Source organism: Zingiber officinale, chromosome 10B, assembly GCF_018446385.1.
Source record: "Zingiber officinale cultivar Zhangliang chromosome 10B, Zo_v1.1, whole genome shotgun sequence".
Lineage (NCBI taxonomy): Eukaryota > Viridiplantae > Streptophyta > Magnoliopsida > Zingiberales > Zingiberaceae > Zingiber > Zingiber officinale.
In genome coordinates this window covers 9,751,146-9,776,148 of record NC_056005.1, presented here as the reverse complement: position 1 = coordinate 9,776,148, position 25,003 = coordinate 9,751,146, and the positions used below count along the sequence as shown (strand labels likewise).

At 44.0% G+C, this 25,003-nt stretch overlaps 1 protein-coding gene across 4 annotated transcripts; it reads left to right on the top strand.

Annotated features, from left to right (window-relative positions):
• Positions 1-5,841: 5,841 nt before the first annotated feature.
• LOC122030192 (kinesin-like protein KIN-7A) lies at positions 5,842-11,671 on the top strand. Of its 4 annotated transcripts, none has more exons than XM_042589363.1 (16): positions 5,842-6,036; positions 6,182-6,279; positions 6,767-7,074; positions 7,205-7,294; positions 7,386-7,486; positions 7,573-7,686; positions 7,766-7,847; positions 7,922-7,989; positions 8,082-8,141; positions 8,218-8,342; positions 9,172-9,370; positions 9,465-9,596; positions 9,681-9,770; positions 9,861-10,820; positions 10,907-11,232; positions 11,332-11,671. In XM_042589363.1, exons 3-16 carry the CDS (start codon positions 6,831-6,833, stop codon positions 11,657-11,659), a joined length of 2,919 nt encoding a protein of 972 aa, XP_042445297.1. In that variant the 5' UTR covers positions 5,842-6,036; positions 6,182-6,279; positions 6,767-6,830; the 3' UTR covers positions 11,660-11,671. The 4 variants fall into 4 exon arrangements, with proteins under 4 accessions (XP_042445297.1, XP_042445294.1, XP_042445293.1 ...); XM_042589360.1 differs by having other exon boundaries at positions 5,843-6,036; positions 6,166-6,279; XM_042589359.1 differs by having other exon boundaries at positions 5,843-6,036; positions 6,141-6,279.
• The last annotated feature ends 13,332 nt before the right edge of the window (positions 11,672-25,003 follow it).

Here is a 25,003-nt window from a genome sequence, read left to right as displayed (position 1 = left end):
CAAGAGTCGGGCCGCAGTCGGACCGGCGACTATAAACCTCCCGGGCGACCGACCAAGAGTCGGGCCGCAGTCGGACCGGCGACTATAAACCTCCCGGGCGACCGACCAAGAGTCGGGTCGCAGTCGGACCGGCGACTATAAACCTCCCGGGCGACCGACCAAGAGTCGGGACGCAGACGAGCCGGCGTCTATAAATCCCCGAGCGGAAGACCGACGAGCACCGTCGTTAAAGATCGAGAGCCGCGCCGACCGGCTATAAATAACCGCCGTCGTTAAACATCGAGAGCCGCGCCGACCGGCTATAAATAACCGCGCCGTCGAGCACCGACGTTAAAAATCGAGAGACGAGCCGGCGTCTATAAATCCCGAGCGGACACCGTCGTTAAACATCGAGAGCCGCGCCGACCGGCTATAAATAACCGCGCCGTCGAGCACCGACGTTAAAAATCGAGAGACGAGCCGGCGTCTATAAATCCCGAGCGAAAGACCGACGAGCACCGTCGTTAAACATCGAGAGCCGCGCCGACCGGCTATAAATAACCGCGCCGTCGAGCACTGACGTTAAAAATCGAGAGCCGCGCCGACCGGCTATAAATATCCGCGCGGAAGACCGTCGAGCACCGACGTTAAAAATCGAGAGACGACGAGCACCGTCGTTAAACATCGAGAGCCGCGCCGACCGGCTATAAATAACCGCGCCGTCGAGCACCGACGTTAAAAATCGAGAGACGAGCCGGCGTCTATAAATCCCGAGCGAAAGACCGACGAGCACCGTCGTTAAAGATCGAGAGCCGCTCCGACCGGCTATAAATATCCGCGCCGACGAGCACCGTCGTTAAAGATCGAGAGCCGCTCCGACCGGCTATAAATATCCGCGCCGACGAGCACCGTCGTTAAAGATCGAGAGCCGCGCCGACCGGCTATAAATAACCGCGCCGTCGAGCACCGACGTTAAAAATCGAGAGCCGCGCCGACCGGCTATAAATATCCGCACCGACGAGCTCCGTCGTTAAAAATCGAGAGCCGCGCCGACCGGCTATAAATATCCGCGCCGACGAGCTCCGTCGTTAAAAATCGAGAGCCGCGCCGACCGGCTATAAATAACCGCGCCGTCGAGCACCGACATTAAAAATCGAGAGCCGCGCCGACCGGCTATAAAACCGAGCGGAAAGATCGACGAGCCCCGTCGTTAAAAATCGAGAGCCGCGCCGACCGACTATAAAAACCGAGCGGAATAACGAATTCCAGAGTAAGAAATCGTGGAAACTACAAATATTAAAACGTTCAGGCCCGATTGGGAGTTAGTCCTTCGATACTCGGCTTTGTGGACTTCACAAAGGCAGGATACATGCAAAGAGAGTAGGCCACCTCGCTCTAGCTCTATGCAATATGCCAAGCCGATCGGACGCGTGAAGAAGAACTCTTACGAGCAGGACTGACTATAAGTATCAACGATAAGCAAACCAAAGAACATCAAGGACGATGAGTAGGAAAACAAGCAAGGGAGCAGCGTTTCATTAGAAGAATTGCGCCGAACGGCAGGTACAAAAATTTTACATCCGCCGAGCGGATGAAATACAGAAGGTACTTGAAATAACCCGCCTTACTCAGGATCTTCAAAGTTGAAGAAGGCGTCCGGAATATCATCAATCATGGCCGCCAGGTCGGAGGCGGGAATATGCATTCCCTCGAGAAGGTGGCCCCCTTTCTTCAAGTATGTCATCGTGACTTTGACCGCTTCGGCGAAGGTGGAAGAGACGTTGCCACCGAATTTTACGCCGAACCTCTCCGAGTGGAGGTATTCTTGGCGCGCTGCAGCTAGGCGACTCGGCTCTCCCTCTTTATATTTTCTAAGTGCCGCTCGGGAAGCGGTTAAGGTGTCTTGAACAGCCTTCAAGTCCACCTCGGCCTTTGTGCGCTCTACCGAACGGATCTCCCGCTCGGCATTCAGATCGGCCTCTAGTTTCTTAGATTGCTGATCTAGGGCCCGGACTTCGACTTTCATTTTATCCAGATCAGCAATCGCCCGCCTCTTCCGGCTACTGGCGCGCTTCACGTCCCCGTCTCGCTTCTTCACCAAGTCTTCGAGTCGGGTCACCTCCGCAGCCAGATCGGCAGCCTTCTTCTGTTCGGCCTCGAGGGTTTGTTTCTCCCGCTCGGCCGATGGACCCCCTGACACTTGGAGTTTCTCCAGGAGATCCTCCAGCTCGGCTAGCCGATGGCTAGTGGCGATTTGCTCAGCCCAGCGCTATAAGGGAAATAATAGAATGAGGAACTGGACAGTAGCATAGCACAGAAAGAAAAATGAATTTACCTGAGTGGCCTGCTGCATGTTGTTATCGCCGAGCTGCTTAGGCGTCATGAGGGCCACTTGAATCTGGGCGTCCTCGAACAGCTTGGCGAGCGGGCCCGTCAGGGTTATTTCATGGACGGGGCTTGATGGCCGATCAGAAGACAGTAAATATTCCTCCGATGGGAATCGGAGGGTAGTTTTGATGGTCGGATGGCCGGACGGCGCTTCTTCAGTCGCGGCCGCCTGATGCGAGGACTCCCCATGGTGGAAGTTTCGCCCAACCGACGTAAGCGGCGACGAGTTTGGGGAGGAGAGCCTGAGGGTCGTGCGGTAGGCGAAGCCACAGGGGTCCCGATCTGCGGCGGTGTATGGTCAGGAGAATGTACCCCGATCGGCGCTTGTGGTTCGCCTTGAGTCGGAAGGCTGGTGTCTCTTCGACGTTTCCGCCGAACTTCCAGTGGGGGATCCCCGACCTGGGGGACTCCCAGCTCTGCTGGAGCAGAGGAAACAGGATCCGCCTCAACCTCCGTTGAAGCGGCTGAGGTGACTTCTGTTTCAGGGGCAGACTGCGTCCCCCCCTCTCCTGTAGCTGCCGGGCGGCTGGGGATAAGACCCCGCTCGGCGAGTTCTCTTTTAGTCGCCGCTTCGATTTCCACGGACTTCAACTTCAGGTGATCGGTGGCCTTGGAGCGCCACATGACTTCAGCTGCAGTAAAAGAAATTAAAATCAATTAGACAAAAAAGACTAAGAGTAAAGAATCCTTACTCATGCGGATGGGGAGATTTGCCCGAACGGGAGACAATCCGAAAATATACAACACCCCCTTGAGAAGCAACTGGTCGATCTTGTATCGCTGACCGGATAACCAGTTCGCCGCATGAAGATAGGCTGGGTTGCTTCTGAACTTGCCGAGCTCCGGCTGAGTCGGCACAGCGGTCTGCCATTTGGTTCGGAATGCTGGCCGCTCGGGAAGTCGGATGTAGAAGAAAAACTCCTTCCAGTGTTTGTTGGAGGTCGGCATATTATCAAAAAATCTAAAGCCTATTCTACTTTGGAAGATAAAGGTGCCCGGCTCGGATTGTTTAGGGTAGAAAAAGAAGTGGAATATTTTGGGGTCAAGAGGGATACTATGCAGCTTAAAGAGGACGACTACCCCGCTCAGCAGCCTAAAGGAATTCGGCACAAGTTGGCCGAGCGGGATACGGAAATAATTGCAAACCTCCAAAATAAAGGGATGAGTAGGAAATCTAAGGCCGCCCTGAAATTGGTCTAAAAAGAAACAAACGGTGCCGATCGGCGGGTCATGGGGCCGGTCAGACGGGTCGGCTACAACTATTTCATAGTTATCGGGAATCTCATACGTCCGAACAAGGCGCCGAGCGCCCTCCTCATCAAATCGGCTCTCCATAGTCAGGTACCAAGGGCCATGAACTCCAACAGCGGGTTCAGAGGAGCTTGCCATCTCGAAGGAGCAAAAAGACAGCGAGAAATCGAAGGAATGGGAGCAAAGAAGGTAGAACAAGTTGGGAGGGCCTAGTAAGGGGAGGGGAGAAGCTTACTGAGGGAAGGTGGACAGAAAGGATCACCAAAGAGCCGAAGACCACCGAGAGGCGAAAGCTGGGACGACCGGAATGATGCAGCAGCAGCGGGCACCTTCGACTGAAAATTCGCGATGAAACAGAAAATGCGGCGTGAAACAGAGAAGACGAGGGCTTTATACGAATGAGGCTGGTCGGCCTCGTCCGTTGGATGCAGGTCACGGAAGACGAAGTCATCATCTAGCCGTCCGTTTCGAAATAGCCAGCGTCCCATCGTACGGATCATCACCGCCGCGCAAGAGGAGCCACGTGGCGCTCCGTCGCCAGGCACAATTAATGCGCCCATACCGCGCATGCTTCGACTTAATGAAAAGGATTTGCGTGATTTTCGAGAAGATCTAGACAAGCAAACACCCATGTTGAGCGACAAGACAACCGGAATGAAGAGCCGAACGGCTGAATTTGGATGAAGGGCTGAACGGCCCCACGGATACTACAAGCAACGGAAAGGCGACGACCGCCCGCTCGGACACATAGTCCAGTCAGTCGGACTCACTGCCTCCTTCGACTAGACTTGAAGGGAAGGCAAGTGATCCGGCGGTAAGAATGGAGGGCCGGCCCAACGGATAATGGTCCGAGCGGAGCTATAGATAACCCATCCATGGGCTTGGGTTTCTGACGCCAAGGCAGGAGGAGCTAAGGGCCGAGCAGGAGTCCGCTCGGCTGGGACCTAAGGGCCGAGGGTACAAAGGTAGCGGCCTATGCGCTTGTCTCGAGATATGGGATGTCAGAGAAGGCACGTCTGATGATAAGGCCGTACACGAGATTGCACGATGGAAGATCCCGCCGTCACATCAGGGAGAGGTGGATACAGTAGCAGTATGGTCTCATATATGCTCTTCTGACAGGCCCATACTTGGGTATGGTCTAAAGCAGATGACTGCTTCGATTGACGTGCCTGGGCTCTTTCGATAGTTCTATATAAGGCCTCCATTTCTTCACCGGAGGTACGCGCGTCTGGATCTCTGAAGCCACCTCTTTGCTATTTCCTCGCCTGACTTGAGCGTCGGAGGGCCGTCGCCGGGACACCCCCCCGGCTCGGTTCTGTTGCAGGTTCGCCGGAGCACTCAAGGATCCAGCAGGGAGCGCCACGTCCCCAGCGTCCGTTGACTCCTAGTTCAGACAGGATCAGATTATAAATGATATTGTAATCACTTTGAATTTTATTTAATTGACACATGCTTTATAGAAGAAAATAATAAAGAAACATTTTTTTATTTTTAAAGTCATCAAATAAACTTTCTTTATTAATTATCAAATTGGTTTACCTTTTAAAATGCATTTTTTAAAGTGAACATAATTTTTGAATTTCACGTAATAAAATTGGAGAAATACATTTGGAAATTCATCCTCTCATAGCTGGGTTTTAAACTTCATCTGATCTATAAGAATCTAACCATGATACTTTGCCCTGGGACAAATTATAAATGAATATTTGTCCTTCACTTAAGCAATCATAATTATAAATCTACATCTACCATTCTTAAATCAACGAAAGCTATTTACTTTAATAAAACCATTCGCTTTATTAATTTTAGGTCAACTTAATTAATAATTAATTACCATTTTAAAAAGTGAATATTCATAATTAAGTTTTTTTTTACCACTAACTGACAAAAGTAAGCATTGTTTACTTTGGTGATTATAAGATTACTTTAATAAAATTAAAATAGAAGTATGGTTGCATTTAGAGGTCATATAGTGATAAAATATTTAAATAAATAATTTTAAAAAACACATGAATGAAAATTAAATTATTCATCCATTTCAAAATCCTCCTATTTCCTAAATTGATAAAAGGAGAAAGATCAAAACAAACTTTGTTCGTCTCCGAGACTGAAGTGAACAGTCGGGCGCGGCGTGACTCGTGAGGCAGATTCCACGGGGCTCATAATTATAACTCGGCGCTGACGGTTTAGCTTTGCCTCATCGGTCGACGCGCACTTAATCCCGGAACTAGCCGTTGTCCCTGCCCCGATTTCAAACGGCCACTTCTCTCTCTCTCTTCTATTATTCGTCGATTGATCGCGAACAAAATACCTTTGATCTCTCTTTTTCTTCTTGTCATCGCCGCTCGGAAGCCTGTGGTTCGGATCCGGTGTTGAGCAGCGGCGAACGAGGTGGACGGACGGACCCATACCAAGGTGCATTGTGCTCCCCTTTATGTGATGTATTGTCGGGAATTGTTCTGTTGATTTGTGGGTGGAGGATGACGGATCTGTTCTTGCATTCGCCCAAACGACCTTAGGGTTTGGCACGTTACTGAACTACAGGGGTGTTCTGCTGCAGAGGGTATCGTTTCCTTTCACTCGCGTCGGCTATTAGTCTCCGCGATCTCGCCGTCCTCGAGCCGCGGGTTGGAACGGCGCGGCGGCATCGAATTTTGGGTGAAGTTCCGGCTCTTGATTATTTTAGATTCTTTCTTTAATTTGTCAGTTTCGCTGCTAGTTTCTTGTAATCTTTAGCTGGTTTGCCATCTGGTTCACTTAGCTACAAAAGAAAGCCTGGCGCTAGGTCTAATATTGTCTATCCAGACTACTCCGGGACCGAGGATGTGATTTTTCTCCCATCTTTCTTTCGGTGCTGATTTGTTTCATGGTCGATCACTGTGGAACTGTTATGTTGATCTAAAATGTACCTCCATTCGAGTGGCTCGCTAACAAAATGATTCTTTGTAAGTTTAAATTGAATCACTAACATAATGCATGCTCGTCTGTAAGATTAAACTCTTTGATCATTGTTTAGTGATAACTTAAACTCTCATCTTTCTCGACTGTTCACTTTTTGCATATGTTGCATTGACAACTAATGGCTAGCAAGTTACTACATTCCCTAATCATCCTGGAATACATCTGGTTTGGTTCGGTGTTGCAGGAGAAGGTTCTTCTCTACCTTCTATAAAGGCAAACATTTACAATAGCCCAACTGGTTATTTACAATGATGGCATCAGCTCGGCCACCTAGTACACCAGCCTCAAAGATTGAAAAGGTGCCAATCTGTACTCCTGGAGGTTCAAAAGTAAAAGAAGAGAAGATTTTTGTCACTGTACGTGTTAGGCCTCTGAGTAAAAAGGAGCTATCACTTAAAGACCAGGAAGCATGGGAATGTGTTGATGATAACAAAGTTGTGTTCAAGGTGTCAGCTCAGGATCGCTCCAATTTACCAACTTCATATACCTTTGGTACACATTCACGAATTTTAAGATATTCTAGTTCGTATTACTTTAATTGCATAATGAGTATCTATCTGCAACTACTTTAATGTGTTATTTGTAATATGGATGTACTCACATTATTCACTTATTATGCCAGACAGGGTTTTTGGACCTTCCTGTTTAACTGACACAGTCTATGAAGAAGGAGCTAAGGATGTTGCATTGTCAGCACTAACAGGAATTAATGGTATACATCATGAGATTCATTCTTTTTAATTAATACTTAGTGTGTAGAATGTTTTAAATCTCTTGCGGTGACACTACTATTGTATCTGCAGCTACAATCTTTGCTTATGGGCAGACTAGCAGTGGAAAAACATATACCATGAGAGGGATAGCTGAAAATGCTGTTAATGACATTTACAAGCACATACATAATGTAACGATCTTGAATCATATGTATGACTTAGTCTTTCATGTTTGCATTTCAAACTTTTATGTTTTTATTGTCTTGATGAGATTTAGACACCAGAGAGGGACTTTACTGTCAAAATTTCGGCTATGGAGATATATAATGAGATAGTGAGGGATCTTCTTAAGCCAGATTCTGGTCCCCTTCGCTTGCTAGATGATCCTGAGGTACTTCACTGTTTATTTTATCTAATTGTAATCTCTGCATTGTTCTTATGGAATTAAGCATGTAACACCATGTGCGCAGAGAGGAACTATTGTTGATAAGTTGGAGGAAGAAACAGCAAAAGATTGTCAGCATTTGAGACATCTAATTGGAATATGTGAAGGTTAATACATCTTCTCTTTTCTAGCAACTTGTGTCAACGTCAAGCACACTGATTTAAAATTCCAATGCTTACAGCACAAAGGCAAGTTGGTGAAACTGCCTTGAATGATGCAAGTTCCAGGTCACACCAGATAATAAGACTGGTAAGTCTAATAACATTTTTCTGCTGGATTTTTAGGTTGGTAAAGACTTCAGAAAATTCATAGTACAAGCTGATGCATTTTTTGTTCCGCAGACAGTGGAAAGTGTTATGCGTGAGAATTCAGACTGTGTTAAGTCTTTTGTCGCAAACTTGGTGAGTTATTTTTACCTTATTTTGATGGTTATGTCCTGTGTTCTTGGATATTGTGATCAGAATTTCGCCCCTGCAGAATTTTGTGGACCTTGCAGGAAGTGAGAGAGCCGGGCAAACCCACGCAAGTGGTGCTAGGCTCAAGGAAGGGTGTCATATAAATCGTAGCCTGTTGAATCTTACAACAGTTATCAGAACCTTGAGGTAGTGCTTCCTCTTAATTTTCTACTTCAAGTTTGTTAGCATTACAGTTTACTTAATTATGTCGACCTAAACGCTTGGTCTTCGGATGATTAATCTTTTCAAGGAAAATGACAGCTTGTGGTGTCAAATTCTATGTTTCTAAGATTGTAGAAGTGGTAAAGAACATAAAGACGCACACATAACTTTCTGTCAGTCATTTGTCTGCAACTGAATGGTTGTGAAAATCTATACTGTGTACTTGGTATGGCAATATATTAGGTAATTGGAATGGAAAGTTGCATATCTAGCAGAGAAAAATGGCATTAACTTACTAGCTCGAAATAATAAAAGCATTACTTTCTCCAATAAATGCAAATTTGGTATTTTAGCAGAAATTAATTTTCTTGTGATCATGATTTGCTAGTGGAGAGTTAGTAGGTGATATCTTCAGTTGTAAACTGAAATCCAACTTACAAGTCACATGAGGTGTTTACTCCATCACTTGTTCATAATTGATGAGAAACGCTAGGTAAGCATTTTAATTATAATTCCTCATGTGAACTGAAGTATTGCTCATTGACAATCACATGGCCGCATACACAAAACAAATGAAAGAACCAAATTTATTATCTGTATAAAATAATAAGAAAACCCTTTTTGATATGGCTCTGCATTTTAATACTCTTTTACTTCAAGTTGTTTCTTGTAGTAAATAAAAGTAATTGATGATAACTATGGTCAGAGGATCTGTGCGCCCCACAAATAAAAGTAATTGTCTCATTAATAGTTATAGCAAAACAATGTCAGACAGGGTTGACGATTTGATGTGAATCTCTTTTTTGCGGTGCAGTCAAGGGAAAAGAGGTGCACATATTCCATATAGAAATTCAAAGCTGACGCGTATATTGCAGAGCTCTCTAGGAGGGAATGCAAGGACTGCTATAATTTGCACTATGAGTCCAGCACTAGGTCATGTGGAACAATCTCGAAATACATTATTTTTTGCAACTTGTGCTAAGGAAGTGACGAACACGGCACAAGTGAATGTGGTACAAATATTGACACTTGGATACTTATTTAGCATCTGTGTTGAGTGCATCCGCTTTTCCTTCTAAATGTTGTGATTTTTTTTTTTTCAATCAGGTTGTTTCCGAAAAACAGTTGGTTAAACAGCTGCAGAAGGAAGTCGCAAGACTTGAAGCAGAATTGCGCACACCAGAAGCTTCCGCAAGCTCAGAAGCTCTTTTGATTGAGAAAGAGTTGCAAATTAAGCAGGTAATTATACTGAATCAAAATCCCATTTGATCTTCGACGCGTCATGATTAAAAGTACAAAGTCATGAGAACGAACTTTTTCCAGATGGAAATGGAAATGAAAACACTGAAAAGAGAAAGGGACCTTGCCCAATCCCAATTGAATGAATTGCGTCGGAAACTGAGTAATTGTCAGGTAATGCTAAGAATTTCTATTCTAATAGGCGTTTGCTGTTGTATCTGTTGCAATCCTAATCTGTGGATTTATATCTGGTATTCAACTTAGGGTTTGAATCCATTTGATTCACCTCCTCAAGGGTTAAATCCATTCGATTCATCACCCCGTCGAGTAGTAAAATCTCTCACCTTTTCTGGATTGTCACCAAATGCAAGCGACAAAAGTCACAGAAAGGCAGAACGGACAAGGAACCCAATGAGACAATCATCAACTATCCCATCCATGCTTGTTCATGAAATTCGAAAACTTGAGCAGTTACAAGAGCAGCTTGGAGAGGAGGCTAATAGAGCTCTAGAGGTTTTGCAGAAAGAGGTGGCTTGTCATAGGCTAGGTAACCAAGATGCTGCTGAAACTATTGCCAAACTTCAAGTAGAAATTCGAGAAATGCGTGCCTTTAAGTCTCCAGGTAAAGAGGTTGGCACTTGCAGCATGGATACCAACCAGAATGGTGGAGCAAACCTTAAAGAAGAAATTACAAGACTCCACACACAGGGCAGTTCCATTGCCAGTCTTGAGGAGAAATTAGAAAATGTCCAGAAGTCTTTAGACAAGTTGGTGATGTCCCTTCCCAGCAATAATCAGTTTGATGATGCAACTCCAAAAACTTTAAAGTCTCAAATCAAAAAGAAGAAGATGCTTCCTTTGACCATGAGTAGCAATGTTAACCGACCTCATCTTATAAGAGCACCATGCTCTCCTTTGTCAGCCTCCCGGCAGGTATTGGAATCTGAATTGGAGAACAGGGTACCGGAAACTGACACTGAATTCCACGAGAACATTTCAGTTTCAGAGAAAGCTACTCCATCGAAGAGTGAAGATGGAGGAGATATCTCATCAAGGGATGGTACGCCACGCTATCATCGTTCCAGTTCTGTAAACATGAAAAAGATGCAACAAATGTTCCAGAATGCTGCAGAAGAAAATGTGAGGAGCATAAGAGCATATGTCACAGAACTAAAAGAACGAGTTGCTAAGCTTCAGTATCAAAAACAGCTTCTGGTTTGCCAGGTCTCAAAACTGACTCTTCATCTCAATTTTTAATGTTTTCTATAAAGAATATTTTGTAAACGCTGGCTTGATTTTAATGGGCTCAGGTGTTGGAACTCGAAGCAAACGAGTCTGCTGGATTTGATGCGGCGGAGAGTGATGATAATATGTCGGATCTAGAGAAATCCCCTGATGCATGGAAGCTCAGATTCGAGGAGCAAATGCGTCAGATTATTATTTTATGGGATATTTGCCATGTATCAATAATACACCGCACCCAATTTTATTTGCTATTCAGAGGTGACACAGCTGATCAGATATACATTGAAGTAGAGGTTAGAAGATTGATATGGCTGGAACAACATTTTGCTGAAGTTGGTAATGCAAGTCCTGCTCAATTGGGGGATGACTCCATAATTTCTCTATCGTCAAGGTTTGAAAATTTTTCCATCATTATTGCTTCACAGTTTTTTTATACCTATTTTTTATTCTAGTATAATTTCAACTCTGGCTTCTTTTGTTCACATTGCAGTATTAAAGCCTTGAGACATGAAAGAGAGTTCCTTGCAAAGAGGATGCAATCAAGATTGACCGAGGATGAGCGACAGCGGTTGTACATCAAGTGGCAAGTGCCCCTCGATGGGAAGCAGAGAAAGCTTCAGCTGGTGAACAAGCTGTGGACGGATCCGAATGATATAGCCCACACTGAAGCAAGTGCTGATATAGTGGCTCGGCTGGTAGGTTTCTGTGAGGGAGGAAACATGACCAAGGAGATGTTTGAACTCAATTTTGCACTACCCTCGTGCAAGAAGCCATGGCTTCTTGCATGGCAGCCTATATCAAACTTGCTCAGGCTATGATTTGGAGCATCTCAAAAAAAGTAGCTACTCCATCAGGTCATCCTCATGCTATATAAAAGTAGAAGTGAGTGTTATCTGGAATGGTATCGGCTAACACAGTGCACATGCTGGCGGGACAAACTGAGGGCGTAGTCATTCCCAAAAATATAGGAATTCAATTGAATTCGAAGGTAACTAGAGTGAAGTTTCTCTGTATATAAATGGTGCAGTTGAATGCTCATTTTTGCTCATGGAGAAACATTTAAATGTACGTTTATTCTTTCTACTTATTTCAAACATTCCCCTGTTTCAAAAAATTTTAAAAAAAAAAAATCCATGTCAACTGATAGAACCTGTGGCTGTGCGCTAGCGGCAAATGATGGAAATGATGGCAGCGCCACAATCTCAGGAGCTCAAGAGTTGGATCAAGATCCAAGGTAGACCGAATTTGTCCATTAATAGAGAAACTTTGTAAACTTCCATGTGAAAAAGACTATTAATTTGAAGTTAAACACTTTATGTGGGGTAAAACCTAATTTTGTCCCTCTAGTTTACTCTATGTCTCAACTTAATCCCTCTTCTGTTTCATGCGCCAAATACACTCGATTTCGTTCCTCTAGTTTACTCACTGTCCCAACTTAGTCCCTCTTCTTTTTTATGTGGCAAATACATGCTTTAACTTTTAAAAAATGTCTCAAGATCGTCCCTCTGTTTATTTGGATGTTAGTTGTTGATGAAGGAGTGCCTCCTTTTCTAAAAATTAATCTTACAATTATAACATTAACACAAAATAAGAGAAAAAACACGAAATTAAAATAAGGTACATCAATTAAACCAAAATAAAGTACATCAGAATGAAAACAACACACTACCATTTACATAGAAGCAACATAATATCAATATTTCAACCAAAAAAGAGTCTGCTTGATATTCAAATAACAATAACAAATCCAACACACTTGAACAGCACTAATTAAGTATAACCAACAATAATACCTAAAATAGACAAATAACAACTACAATATCTGCTTGGTAATTGATACACTTGACTATTCTGCTTGTGTTTTCTTTTGTTGGTTGTCCAATGAAGTCTGTAATCCTGATAACGTCACAAAGTTCTTTCCATCTTTCACAAAACATTATTTTGCTCATTGAATACTTGCTTCACCTTAAACATAAAATTTTCAGAAACTAAAATCCATCCAATTAAAACAAGTAATCAAATACAATTCTATTTCACTTACATTGATTGATGGTATCGTGTTAGAGCTGCCCTTAATCTTCACTTAAGTTATCTTTTGTCGTATAACCTGTAAATAATCATGATAATCGAAAACAAAAAGTATATTACTATGAACAAAGTAAGTAATACACATTATGCTTTTCTAATATGTATAAAATTTGATAACTTGTAGCTTTTCTCTTTTGTTTGATACTAATGCATCATGCACTACCTCTTTCGTGGGATTGATTCTTTCTCCTTCATCTAGCATTGTGTATGATCATCTATCTCCATTTCATTATATTTTTGTGGTACTAATTCATGTTCTATCCCTTTGCCTTGATGTGATGTTGTATCTAAATCATTGGATTTAGGTATCTTATGACCAATCTCACCACAACTCTTGTATTTGTTGTTTTTTCTCAAACCTGTCAGCTTTGTTTGTTTTGAAGTTGGTAATTCATCTGGATCCCGCCTTCTCAATTTTACTAGCCTACCAACTCTTTGTTTAACACCGATGGCAATGGAGGGATTAAATGACATTCAGACCACAAATCTAGTCCATTGATAGGCATGATTGATCCACTATAACATCGTTTGTAGGCCTCGACACTATAATAACTATGTACATAAGCTTCTGGATCTTCTCTCTTACACCAAATAACACAAATAGCATGCGAGCAAGGGATTCCTGTCAAATCCCATTTTCTACAACTGCAAATCATCCTACATAAGTCGACAGAATACTATTAGTTTAGCCCAATGATTTGATAATGTGTCTCGTCAAACATCATGGGACTATATCTAGATGCTTCCAAGTAATTCTTTCCTAACACTGCCTTAATTTTAGGGCATATTACAGTTGGATCGGATGAGTGCGATAGAGGGGGGTTGAATATCGTGCTTTTAAACTTCTCTTTTACTTTAGAAAATAGAGTCGTGCAGCGGAAGGTAGAATGAAGAACTCGTTCGGTTACTTGGTTCGAATCTAGGTCGACTCCTACTCCAAGGTCCGCAATCCTTGACCGCACCAATGGGCAATTCACTAAGTCTCTTCTTTCCGAAAACTTTGGAAAGAAGCAATGCGTACAAAAGATGAGTAAGATAGTAACAGCCTACTATCTTACTTGAGTTAATTACAATGAAAGCTAATAAATATACCGACAAATATTGAGGTCGAAGCTTTGGTCAGTATTTTCGGACGGAGTAGCTTAAAGAGTTGTAGATGACTTGTAGCACGAGCAGCTTGCGCAGAGGAGAGCTTTGAGATGATTAGTAAGCGTTGTACAGCCTCAGACCTCGAGCTTCTTTTTATAAGATCGTCGATGTTCGGCCGATCAATCCCTAGGTTCGGTAGACCAAACCCGCTCCCTTCCTTCTGTACTGAGATTCGTTGAGATTTGATCTTCGAGCATTAACTGATCTTTAATGGTTCGGTCGACCGATAACCTTGTTCGGTCGACCAAATGGTGAACTTCCCTTCTCCCCGAGATTCTCACTTAATGCTCCATTAATACTTTTACTGTTCGGTCGACCGAACCTCATTTTCGGTCGATCGATCATGTTGTGATACTATGTTTGTGAGTCTGATCTGTTTTGCCAAATTTGTCTGTTCGGTCGACCAAACCTTTTTTCGGTCTACTGATAAAATGCCTTGATTGGTCGACTGAACCTCCTGTTCAGTCGATTGAACCCTTGGTAAAATGAAGGTTTCTAAGTGTTGGACGCGTGGCCGCTGACAGAGCATGATTCTGAGTTCTGAGTCAAAAGTTATGACCCTTTGAAGTTCAAGGGGTCATATGATTCTACAACCCAAAGTTAATTCGATATAACAATAGTATTCTTGCAAAACAAAGTTAGCACAGTTATAATACATGAGTAGTAATATGCATGAATATAACAGTTAGGACTGTCTTGATCTCAACTTGGAAACCTTCCTAGTTTCTTCAGTTGGATCAGCGACCTTATGTTGTTCCCTTCTAGAACCCGACTTCACTGTCGCTCCTCTAATTATTTACCTCAACCTACCTACCAAACGTTGGGTCCTCCAGACCTGTTTGGACTTTACTGTCTGGCTGTGACTAGGGCTTTCCTGATTGAGTAAATAGCCTGCACACTTAACCAAATCATCATATCATAACAAGACTTAACGTGAACCTTTGACAACATCAAAACTCAGGTTTGATTCTGGTGCACCTTGCACCAACAATTACATCATTCCATTTCTCAGTATATTCATTTGAAATCTAACCATAAGTAAATTTCTTATTGTTTCAAACATGGAATTATTGGTTTTTCTCTTGCATCCAATATAAAGTTGTTGAAGCATTCACACATATTATTAATAAATATGTCACATTTAGGAATAATGCTAAAATGTGACCTAGACCACAGGTTTTTTTGCTAACCACTGATATGCATTTTCATCAATTTTCTTCAACTCTTCCATCTGTCTTTTGAACACTTCAATTCTTGTCACTCTCGCAGCAACCCAAAGAGGATTCTTAACCGCCACACCTTTAAAGTCATTGTGTTTCATGTTGTTGTAGAGATGCCTCACATAGAATCTATTCTCACTTCTCAACATTTGGAATAACTGCTCAAAAGAAGGAATCAAACCTTTTTGTTTATTAGACATAAAGGTCCAACCATATTGATTTTCCAAACCAATATCATTGTCCAATAGTTGCAAAAATCATATCCAACTATCTTTCGTCTTTGTCAACCATGGCATAAGCAATAGGAAAAATGTTATTATTTGAATCTAGCCCAACTACTAACAACAATTGTCCCTCATTCTTGCTTTTCAGAAAACAACCATCAACACAATCACAGGCCTACATGCCTCTTTAAAACCTTCTTTGCAGGTGGAGAGGCAAACATAAAGTCTTTGAAATCTTGGACCATCATCATCTTCTGTCAACTTTAGAATCACTGAAGCACCTACATCAGAACTCTTCAGTTCAGCACAATAATTTCTTATTTTGCTAAATTGTTCTTCTATGTTACCGTCAATTATCTTAAGTGTTTTCTCTTAGTCAAATAAACTTGTTTCTTTGAAATATTTATCTTAAAAGTAGTGCATATCGCTTGCCTGAACTCGTTGGTCCCCAACTTAGGATTGGATTTAAATTTCTTTGTAAAAGTTGTTCCTAACTAGGTTAAGGTGATGCCTTTACTGGTACGATTCTGATAGCAATTGCTATGTGTAGATTTCAATGTCGTTATTTGCCAACAAGAATCTTTATTCATTGGTGAGATGAGAATATTCCATCCATAGCTTTCAATTTGACACTCACCCTGAAATCTAATTTTATCATATTTGACAAACCTTGCAAGCTTCCCTCGTCTTATATAGTGGTTTTCTATCGCAAACTTTATCTCTTCATTCGAACTGAATATCATACCAAGTTTCAATTCAGGATTTTTGAAATCTACATTCGGATCATAAATCATAAATCTTTTTGAATCATCATCTTATTCTGATTCAGCAGCACTCCCCAAACCATCACTATCTACACAGCCATCATCCCCTTCATCTATTTGTATTATTGATAACAATTCATTAGAAATGTCTCCCTGATTTCCTAGATTCCCCCCCCCCCCCCTTAATTTTTAACACCCGGATCAATGAATTCGTCAAACAATTCATCATCTTCCTTAACACCAAAGTTATTATCATAAAATTCATCTCTATCTTCTTCATCATCGTCTTCCTCACTCTGACTACCATTTATCATCACTTTAAGTCCTTTTGTTTTCTCTAAACCATCAGCAGGATCTATCTGATTGATTGTAACAACATAAACATGTTTTATATAAATTTCTACTTCAAAGTTTTTAGGAATATGATTCCTAATGTCAAGTGTAGTCTCATTATTGTCCACATATCTCCCATTATTCAAAGTTCTTCCAATTTTGTGCCAAAATCTAAAGTCAGCTTCTCTGTACATCCTACTTCCTTAGCAAACCCCAAGATCAATTATTCCCATCTTTTCCATATCGGCATAATCAAAAAATTCAACACTCCCACCTCTATATACTTTCTTCTTCCCACTAGTTTTCATCATACTATTGTAATACAATTTGATTGAAATACAAGAATGCTCTCCAATAGAGTCTGTATACAAATAATTCATATCTCAACAAATTTATCCAAAATATCATCCAATTGACAAAACCAAAAGTGGCAAAGTTTCACATGTATAAACATTATCATAATGTGGGGTGAATTCTAGATAATGTTTGCTTCATCTAGTCATAAACCAACACCACTTGCACTTAATGTAAATCCAGCAACTAATTGCATCCAAAAAATTAGACAATAATAAGTCAGATTTACTGACAAAAAATAAATCCAGCAACGAACTACATTGTTCCTGTCGGGAAGCTGAGAAGACGAACCTACCAGTGTGACGTGTCTGAAATGTTGACCGCATCTCAATGACCCGGATGGTGGAATGTCTCCTGTGTTGACCAAGTCGTCCGATGTCCTCTGGTCAACACTTCCTGCAACCAGCGATCGGGTCACCCTGGTCTCTGGTACCCCGATGCTCGAGACAGGTCCCACGTATATATAAGTAGTTGAATAATGAGATAACTAAATAAATACAAGACGAGTACGGTGACGTATCCTGGCCCCGGAGGGGCGCCCTCGGATGGATCGGTGAGCTGGTCGTGATGCAGATTGAGTCGTCACGACCTTGGAGAGTAGATAGATGTCCACCAAATGAGTAGCTGGATCCAGTGGCTCGAAGCCGAACATGATATGGATCCGCAGAACGGCGCGCGGTCTAGCTACAGCATTGGCTCGCAGGCCGGACTAGGGGCACGAAGGGCGGAATACAATAATGGATTGCAGACCGACCACTCTATTGGCTCGCAGGTCGCATCAAATAAATAATACAAAACATAAATATCTGGGCGATGGCTGCCCGGAGGGTGATGACGGCATGTGGTGACTGCCACTGGAAGCGGCAAAGTTGGCCGCTAGAGGCGGCTGTGGCAATCCCTAGAGGTGACGACAGCGGTGACCGCCAAAGGCGGTGAGGCGGTGGCCGCCGGAGATCGCTGTAGTGACCGCTGGAGACGGCGGTGGCGGTGGCCGTCGGGGGCGGCTACGATGGTGGTCGTCGGAGACAACAACGACAACTTCTGGAGGCGACGACGCTGCTCCTCGGTGGTGTCAGCCCCGGAGGGGGGGGGGGGGGGGGAGATGAGGAAGAGGAGAGGAGGAGGTGCGGCGGCTGGCTGTCGGAGGTGGGAGGCGACGGTGAGGCGTGTCCTAGCGACCGGCTGCGATGGCAGCCACTAGATGCTGTGGCGGACGCCATCTCGGAGAGGAAGAGAGGAGAGGGGAGAGAAAAGAAAGGGCGGCCTCGCTGGCCGGAGATGGTCAGTGCTAGATACGCTGAGTAGGAGTGGCGTCGGTCGTCGGTAAAATGGGCGACGACAGTAGCTCAAAACCTCTGTGCTCGGCGGCGATGGAAGACCCAAGCATCCAGCCCCTCTACTCTTGATAGCCGCCATGTGTCCAGAGAAGAAGGAAGAAGAGAGATGGTGGGAGGAGTCGACCGATGACCGGCATCGGCGCCGGTGAGGAGGGAGGAAGAGGGTCCTCTTGGCGACGAACCCAAAAACGCGAGACGAGCCCCCTTCTCCCGTGAACAGTGCCCTCCACTAAAACATAAACCCTCCCTCTCTCCAAAGACCAAAATGGCCTTCCCTTCTTCCCTAATTACTCTCATGCCCCAGCTTCATCTGTATCACAAGTCTCCCCTTTAAATCTAGTCGAAGGAGGTGCGAATTCGACTGACTAGACAGTCTATCACAAAGGCTGACTCACTCCCGATAACCGAATCAAATCATTGAACCCATCATATAATGACACGCGAGCGGTCGCTATAGTAATGATGCCACATGAGATGGTAACGACACCGAGCAAACTACGAGAAATAATACCAATTCGATAATCGAGCCGATGTTGAGCGAACGACAAAACGTCAAGCGAGCGACGAGTAAAATGATAATAGATCGAGCAACATGTGGGACAACGATTAGACCGAGCAGACGAGCGATGCCGAGCGCGCGACCGCGAAGATGTCGCTCGGGCGATCGGAAGGATGTCGATTGGGTGGATAAATGTCGGGTGGACGGTGTCGAGCGCGTGACCGAGAAAATGTTTGCCAGTCGGTCGGAAGGACTAGCCTTGAAAAATGTCAGCTGGATGGCTGTAAAATGTGATTGGGCGATCTCGAAATGCATACATGGTGACCGTAAAATGTCGACCGGGCAACCATAATGATGTCGAACGAAGCAAGCACGTGGCTAAGTGGACGATCAAGCGAAGGATCAAGTGGCTATCAAAGTGTCGACAGAGCAACGAAGAATAGTGTCAAGCGACTACCAGGCAAGCTCTCAACCGAACGCCAAGTGAGTGCATAGGCGAATACCGAGCAAGAGACGAAGCAGCGCTGGGCAAGAGTGAAGCCCAAAAACTGAGCGAAAACATAGCTCGTGAAATCGAGTGCGTAAAGATGAAAGTCGTGAGCTGAACGGGTGCATCACACGTGAACTGAACTGGAGTATAGCCCGTGAGTCGAAGGCGCATGGGTGCGAAAGTCGTGAGCTGAGCGGGCGCATCGCATGCAAAATCGAATGTGCACAGAAATGAAAGTCGTGAGCCGAACGGGCGCAAAGCCTATGAGATATTATGGCCCGAAACCAACGGAGATACTCTCATTCGCGACCATTGGAGATAGCTCGAACCCGAACGGGGGAGATAAGCTGCTCTGATTCTCCGTGACCAATGAAGACCTCTCGACCCCGGACAAGGGAGATATGAGATCCGACGAGCTGGTCCGAGATCAATGAAGATCGCTCGACCCCGAACGGGGGAGATAAGGAAATATGATATGCTGGTCCGAGACCAGTGAAGACCACTCGCCCCCAATACTCTCGTTTGTGACCATTGGAGATAGCTCGACCCCGAACGGGGGAGATAAGCTGCTTTGATGCTACGTGATCAATGAAGACCTCTCGAGCCTAGACGGGGGAGATATGAGATCCGACGAGTTGGTTCGAGACCAGTGAAGATCACTCGACCCCAAACGGGGGAGATAAGGAAATATGATATGCTGGTCCGAGACTAGTGAAGACCACTCGATCCCAATAATCTCGTTCGCAACCATTGGAGATAGCTCAACCCTGAACGGAGGAGATAAGCTGCTCTAATGCTACATGCCCAATGAAGACCTCTCGACCCCGGACAAGGGAGATATGAGATCCGACGAGCTGGTCCGAGACCAATGAAGATCGCTCGACCCCAAACGAGGGAGATAAGGAAATATGATATGCTGGTCTGAGACTAGTGAAGACCACTAGACCCCGAACGGGGGAGATAAAATATCTGATATGCTGGTCCGTGACCAGTGAAGGCGCTCGACCTCGAACGGGGGAGATAAGGAAATATGAATTTATGGTCTGATATGTGACGATCGCTCGACCCCGAACGGGGGAGATAGAAGATCCGATGGTGACAATCGCTCGACCCCGAACGGGGGAGATAGAAGATTCGATATGACGATCGCTCAACCCCGAACGGGGGAGATAAAAGATCCGATATAACGATCGCTCGATCCCAAACGGGGGAGATAGAAGATCCGATGGCGATAATCGCTCGACCCCGAACGGGAGAGATAGAATATCTGATAAGCTGGTCTGAGACCAGTGAAGACCACTCGACACCGAACGGGAGTGATACATGCTCTGATAAGCTGGTCGGTGAAGGCACGGATTTAAGGTCACCGCTCGATCGTCAGTGGAGACCTGGGTTTAACGTTGTCGCTTGACGGTCTTCAAGGTAGGGTTTTATAATTGCCGCTTCAACTCTGGGGTTTAACGTCGCCACTCGATGGTCTTCAAGGAGGAGTTTTTATAGTCGCCGCTTCGACTCTAGGGTTTAACGTCGCCGCTCGACGGTCTTCAAGGCGGGATTTTTATAGTCGCCGCTTCGACTCTAGGGTTTAACGTCGCCGCTCGACGGTCTTCAAGGCGGGGTTTTTATAGTTATCGCTTCGACTTCTAGAGCCCGTGGCTCTAATATAATATACACACCCAGTCGATCGGCTCGGGGGGTCTTCGACATCGTGCATGTGGCTCAGATAATATACACACCCCGCTGATCAGCTCGGGGGTCTTCGACATCGAGCCCATGGCTCAGATAAATACACACCCGGTCGATCGACTTAGGGGTCTTTAACATCAAGCTCGTGGCTCAGATAAATACACACCCGACTAATTGGCTCGGGGGTCCTCAATCGAGGAACTATGACAGATCATATAACTGAAAGAGGGAATATAACGGAAAAACTGACCTGTCGACCAGCAGAGGATCTGATTCAATTCCTCGACTCCCGAATACTCGTGGCGTGAAGCGAATATGATATGCTCGTCGAAACCCACCAAGGTCATGAATATAGCAAAATTTTCCGGCGTCTTCCGTCTCCACGTTCCAGATCAGGCGAAGTTCCCACAGACGGCGCCAAATATGTTCCTGTCGGGAAGCTGAGAAGATGAACCTGCCGGTGTGACATGTATGGAATGTTGACTGCATCTCAATGACCCGGATGGTGGAATGTCTCATGTGTTGACCAAGTCGTCCAATGTCCTCTAGTCAACACTTCTTGCAGCCAACGACCGGGTCACCCCGGTCTCTGGTACCCCGATGCTCGAGGCAGGACCCACGAATATATAAGTTGCTGAATAATGAGAGAACTAAATAAATACAAGACGAGTACGGTGACGTATCCTGGCCCCGGAGGAGCGTCCTCGGATGGATCGGTGAGCTGGTCATGATGCGAATCGAGTCGTCACGACCCTGGAGAGTAGATAGATGTCCACCAAATGAGTAGTTGGATCCAGTGGCTCGAAGTCGAACACGATATGGATCCGCAGAACGGCGTGCGGTCTAGCTACAGCATTGGCTTGTAGGCCGGACTAGGGGCACGAAGGTCGGAATACAATAATGGCCTGCAGACCAACCACTCTATTGGCTCGCAGGCCGCATCAAATACATAATACAAAACATAAATATCTGGGTGATGGCTGCCCGGAGGGTGATGACGACATGTGGCGACTGCCGCTGGAAGCGGCAAGGTTGGCCGTTAGAGGCGGTTGTGGCAGTCCCTAGAGGTGACGACAGCGATGACCGCCAAAGGTGGTGAGGCGGTGGCCGCCGGAGAACGCTGTAGTGACCGCTGGAGACGGCGGTGGCGGTGGTCGTCGGGGGGCGGCTACAATGGTGGTCGCCGGAGATAGCAACGACAACTGCTAGAGGCAACGACGTTGCTCCTCGGTGGTGTCAGCCCCGGAGGGGGGAAGGAGACGAGGAAGAGGAGAGGAGGAGGTGCGGCGGCTGGCTGTCGGAGGTGGGAGGCGACGGTGAGGCGTGTCCTGGCGACCGACTGCGATGGCAGCCACTAGATGCTGCGGCGGACGCCAGCTGGGAGAGGAAGAGAGGAGAGGGGAGAGAAAAGAAAGGGTGGCCTCGTTGGCCGGAGATGGTCGGTGCCAGATACGTTGAGTAGGAGTGACGTCGAGGGTGGGGTCGTCTGCAAAACGGGCGACGGCAGTAGCTCAAAACCTCTGTGCTCGGCGGCGACGGAAGACCCAAGCATCCAGCCCCTCTACTCGTGGTAGCCGCCGTGTGTCCAGAGAAGAAGGAAGAAGAGAGATGGTGGGAGGAGTCGACCGACGACCGGCATCGGCGCCGGCGAGGAGGGAGGAAGAGGGTCCTCTTGGCGGATGACCCAAAAACACGAGACGAGCCCCCTTCTCCCGTGAATAGTGCCCTCCACTAAAACCTAAACCCTCCCTCTCTCCAAAGACCAAAATGGCCCTCCCTTCTTCCCTAATTACTCTCATGCCCCCAACTTCATCCGTATCATACATAAACAAAATGATTCTCATAAATTTAAAATTTAGGAATGAGAATATATACAAAGTAGCAATAACTTGGAAAAACAAAACAGTGTACCAATAGCAGGAAATAAAATCGACGGAACCTTCGTAATTATGACATTATGAAAATAAACTTTGAATTGAAGCCAATCATGTACTTATTTATGCCACATACTTTGATGGGACCCAAGTAAAGCTAAAAATCAAGAATAAAAAAGTCATATTTTTACACCTTTCCCCTATATAACTTCTTCAAATCGCCATAATTTTCTTACAATTTTTCTCACTTCCAACTCATTTCTTTTCTTGAATATATATATTAAACAGTCAAATTTGCCAATAAAAAGGGAAAGAAAACAGTGAAAAAAGAAAAATAGAGTCCCAATACAAACCTAGCCACAACGAAAGAGTAGCGAGCGGTGCAAATTTAACACGTGGCACAGAAACAAAGTGGCGGTGGCTAACAAGAGGAATTTCGGAGGTTGAGACTTTATAATACGGGTTCTAACGCTAGCTCTCTGTCTAAACTCAGAACGCAACACACATGACAATTTGAAACAACAAAAGGTTTTACATAAATTTTATGTCGGAGACTATGAATGGATGAGACTTCATCCCAGGCTCAATTTTGAAACACAAATTTAAACATGCAAAAATCAATGGTTTAAGAAGATTTTGAGAGAATCTCACGAAAAAGTGGGGGTCGGAGAACGAGTATAATTAGGATTCTAGATTGAATTTTAGGAAATAAGACATTCCTCCGTTAGTAACTATTGTTTAAATAAAAGGAGGGATGATTTTGAGATATTTTTTAAAAAATAAGGGATGTATTTAGCATATGAAAAAGAACATGGACTAAGTTGGCATAAGGAATGAACTAGAGGGACGAAATCGGGTTTTTTCTCACTTTATGTCAATGTTTGAACTCGATATATTGGTATTGGTATTGGAAAGAGGCACTTTTTGCCTCTGCGAAAGCAATCGTTGGCAAACTCCCACTGATCCGGAACAATCTTTCTAAATCCCTATAAAAAAAACCTTAAAAAATAACTAAAAATTCATGAATACGAAACCGGGTAAAAAAAATCAAACCTCGTGATCGGGAGATACCTACGTAAGTGTTGAGCTGGTGTATGAAGCTAGAGAAATTGTTGTGCTTGGATGTGTTACAATAAAAGGTTATACGCTTGACCCTGTACTTCCCACTTTATCATTTATAAAGTGATAAATTAAGAAATTTTAGATGGTCCTCATGTGATTTTGTCAGAATTCTATCGTTGCTTAATGCGACACGTTCCAGCTATGTCCTGAGCAGATCCTGATGGAATTTATTTTCTAAACAATAATTCGAAAATCTTATGAACTCAATAATAGAAAACATGCTAATAGACTATAACTGAATGCAATGGAATTGTAATCGCCACGAGATCCAGATGGATCCTGTGGAAGGAGAGAGATCACACGCCGGTTTTAATGAATAAAAAATAATAAACAGCCACATGCTCCTGTTTTCATATTTTATTTAAAAGAAATAGAAACAAGTCACACTCCTGCTTAACGATGAGCACTCGTAGAAAATAATAAAAATAGGAAAATAATTAATCACGCTTGATGATGCATAATTCTTTACTTTTAATTCATTTTTTTCTAGGAGTTCTTAGATATGTTAATGAAAAATTGTTACATTGTAACTCATTTTGTATTTTGGTAACTATTTTTTTTTTCATTTCAAAAGAGCTTAGTGATTTTGACTTTAGTAACAACGGCATAATATAATTTTTTTTTACCGGTCTAATTCTTCGTAATTTTTTCACCTATGATCAGAATAAATCAAGAAGTACTCATGTTGAGCAACCCAGAATACTTAAGTGATAACTTAAATGTCTTATCACTACATTATAGTCCGGGATAATTTTTTTTTAATGTTAGAGGACTTATATGGACAATGATTTCAAAGATAATGATATGTGTTATTGTATTATTTGTTTATTTTTTTAGAAAATCAAATTTAAAATAGATATAAAATAATTATTTAATATTAGATTTTTTAACCTATTTAAATTTATTAGAAATGAATACTATAAATATTTATTTCTTGTCTTTATAACCTTTAATATATTTTCTTTTAAAAATATATAATTAAAAAAAATTACTAACTAAACAAACATATTTTGTTAAAAAAA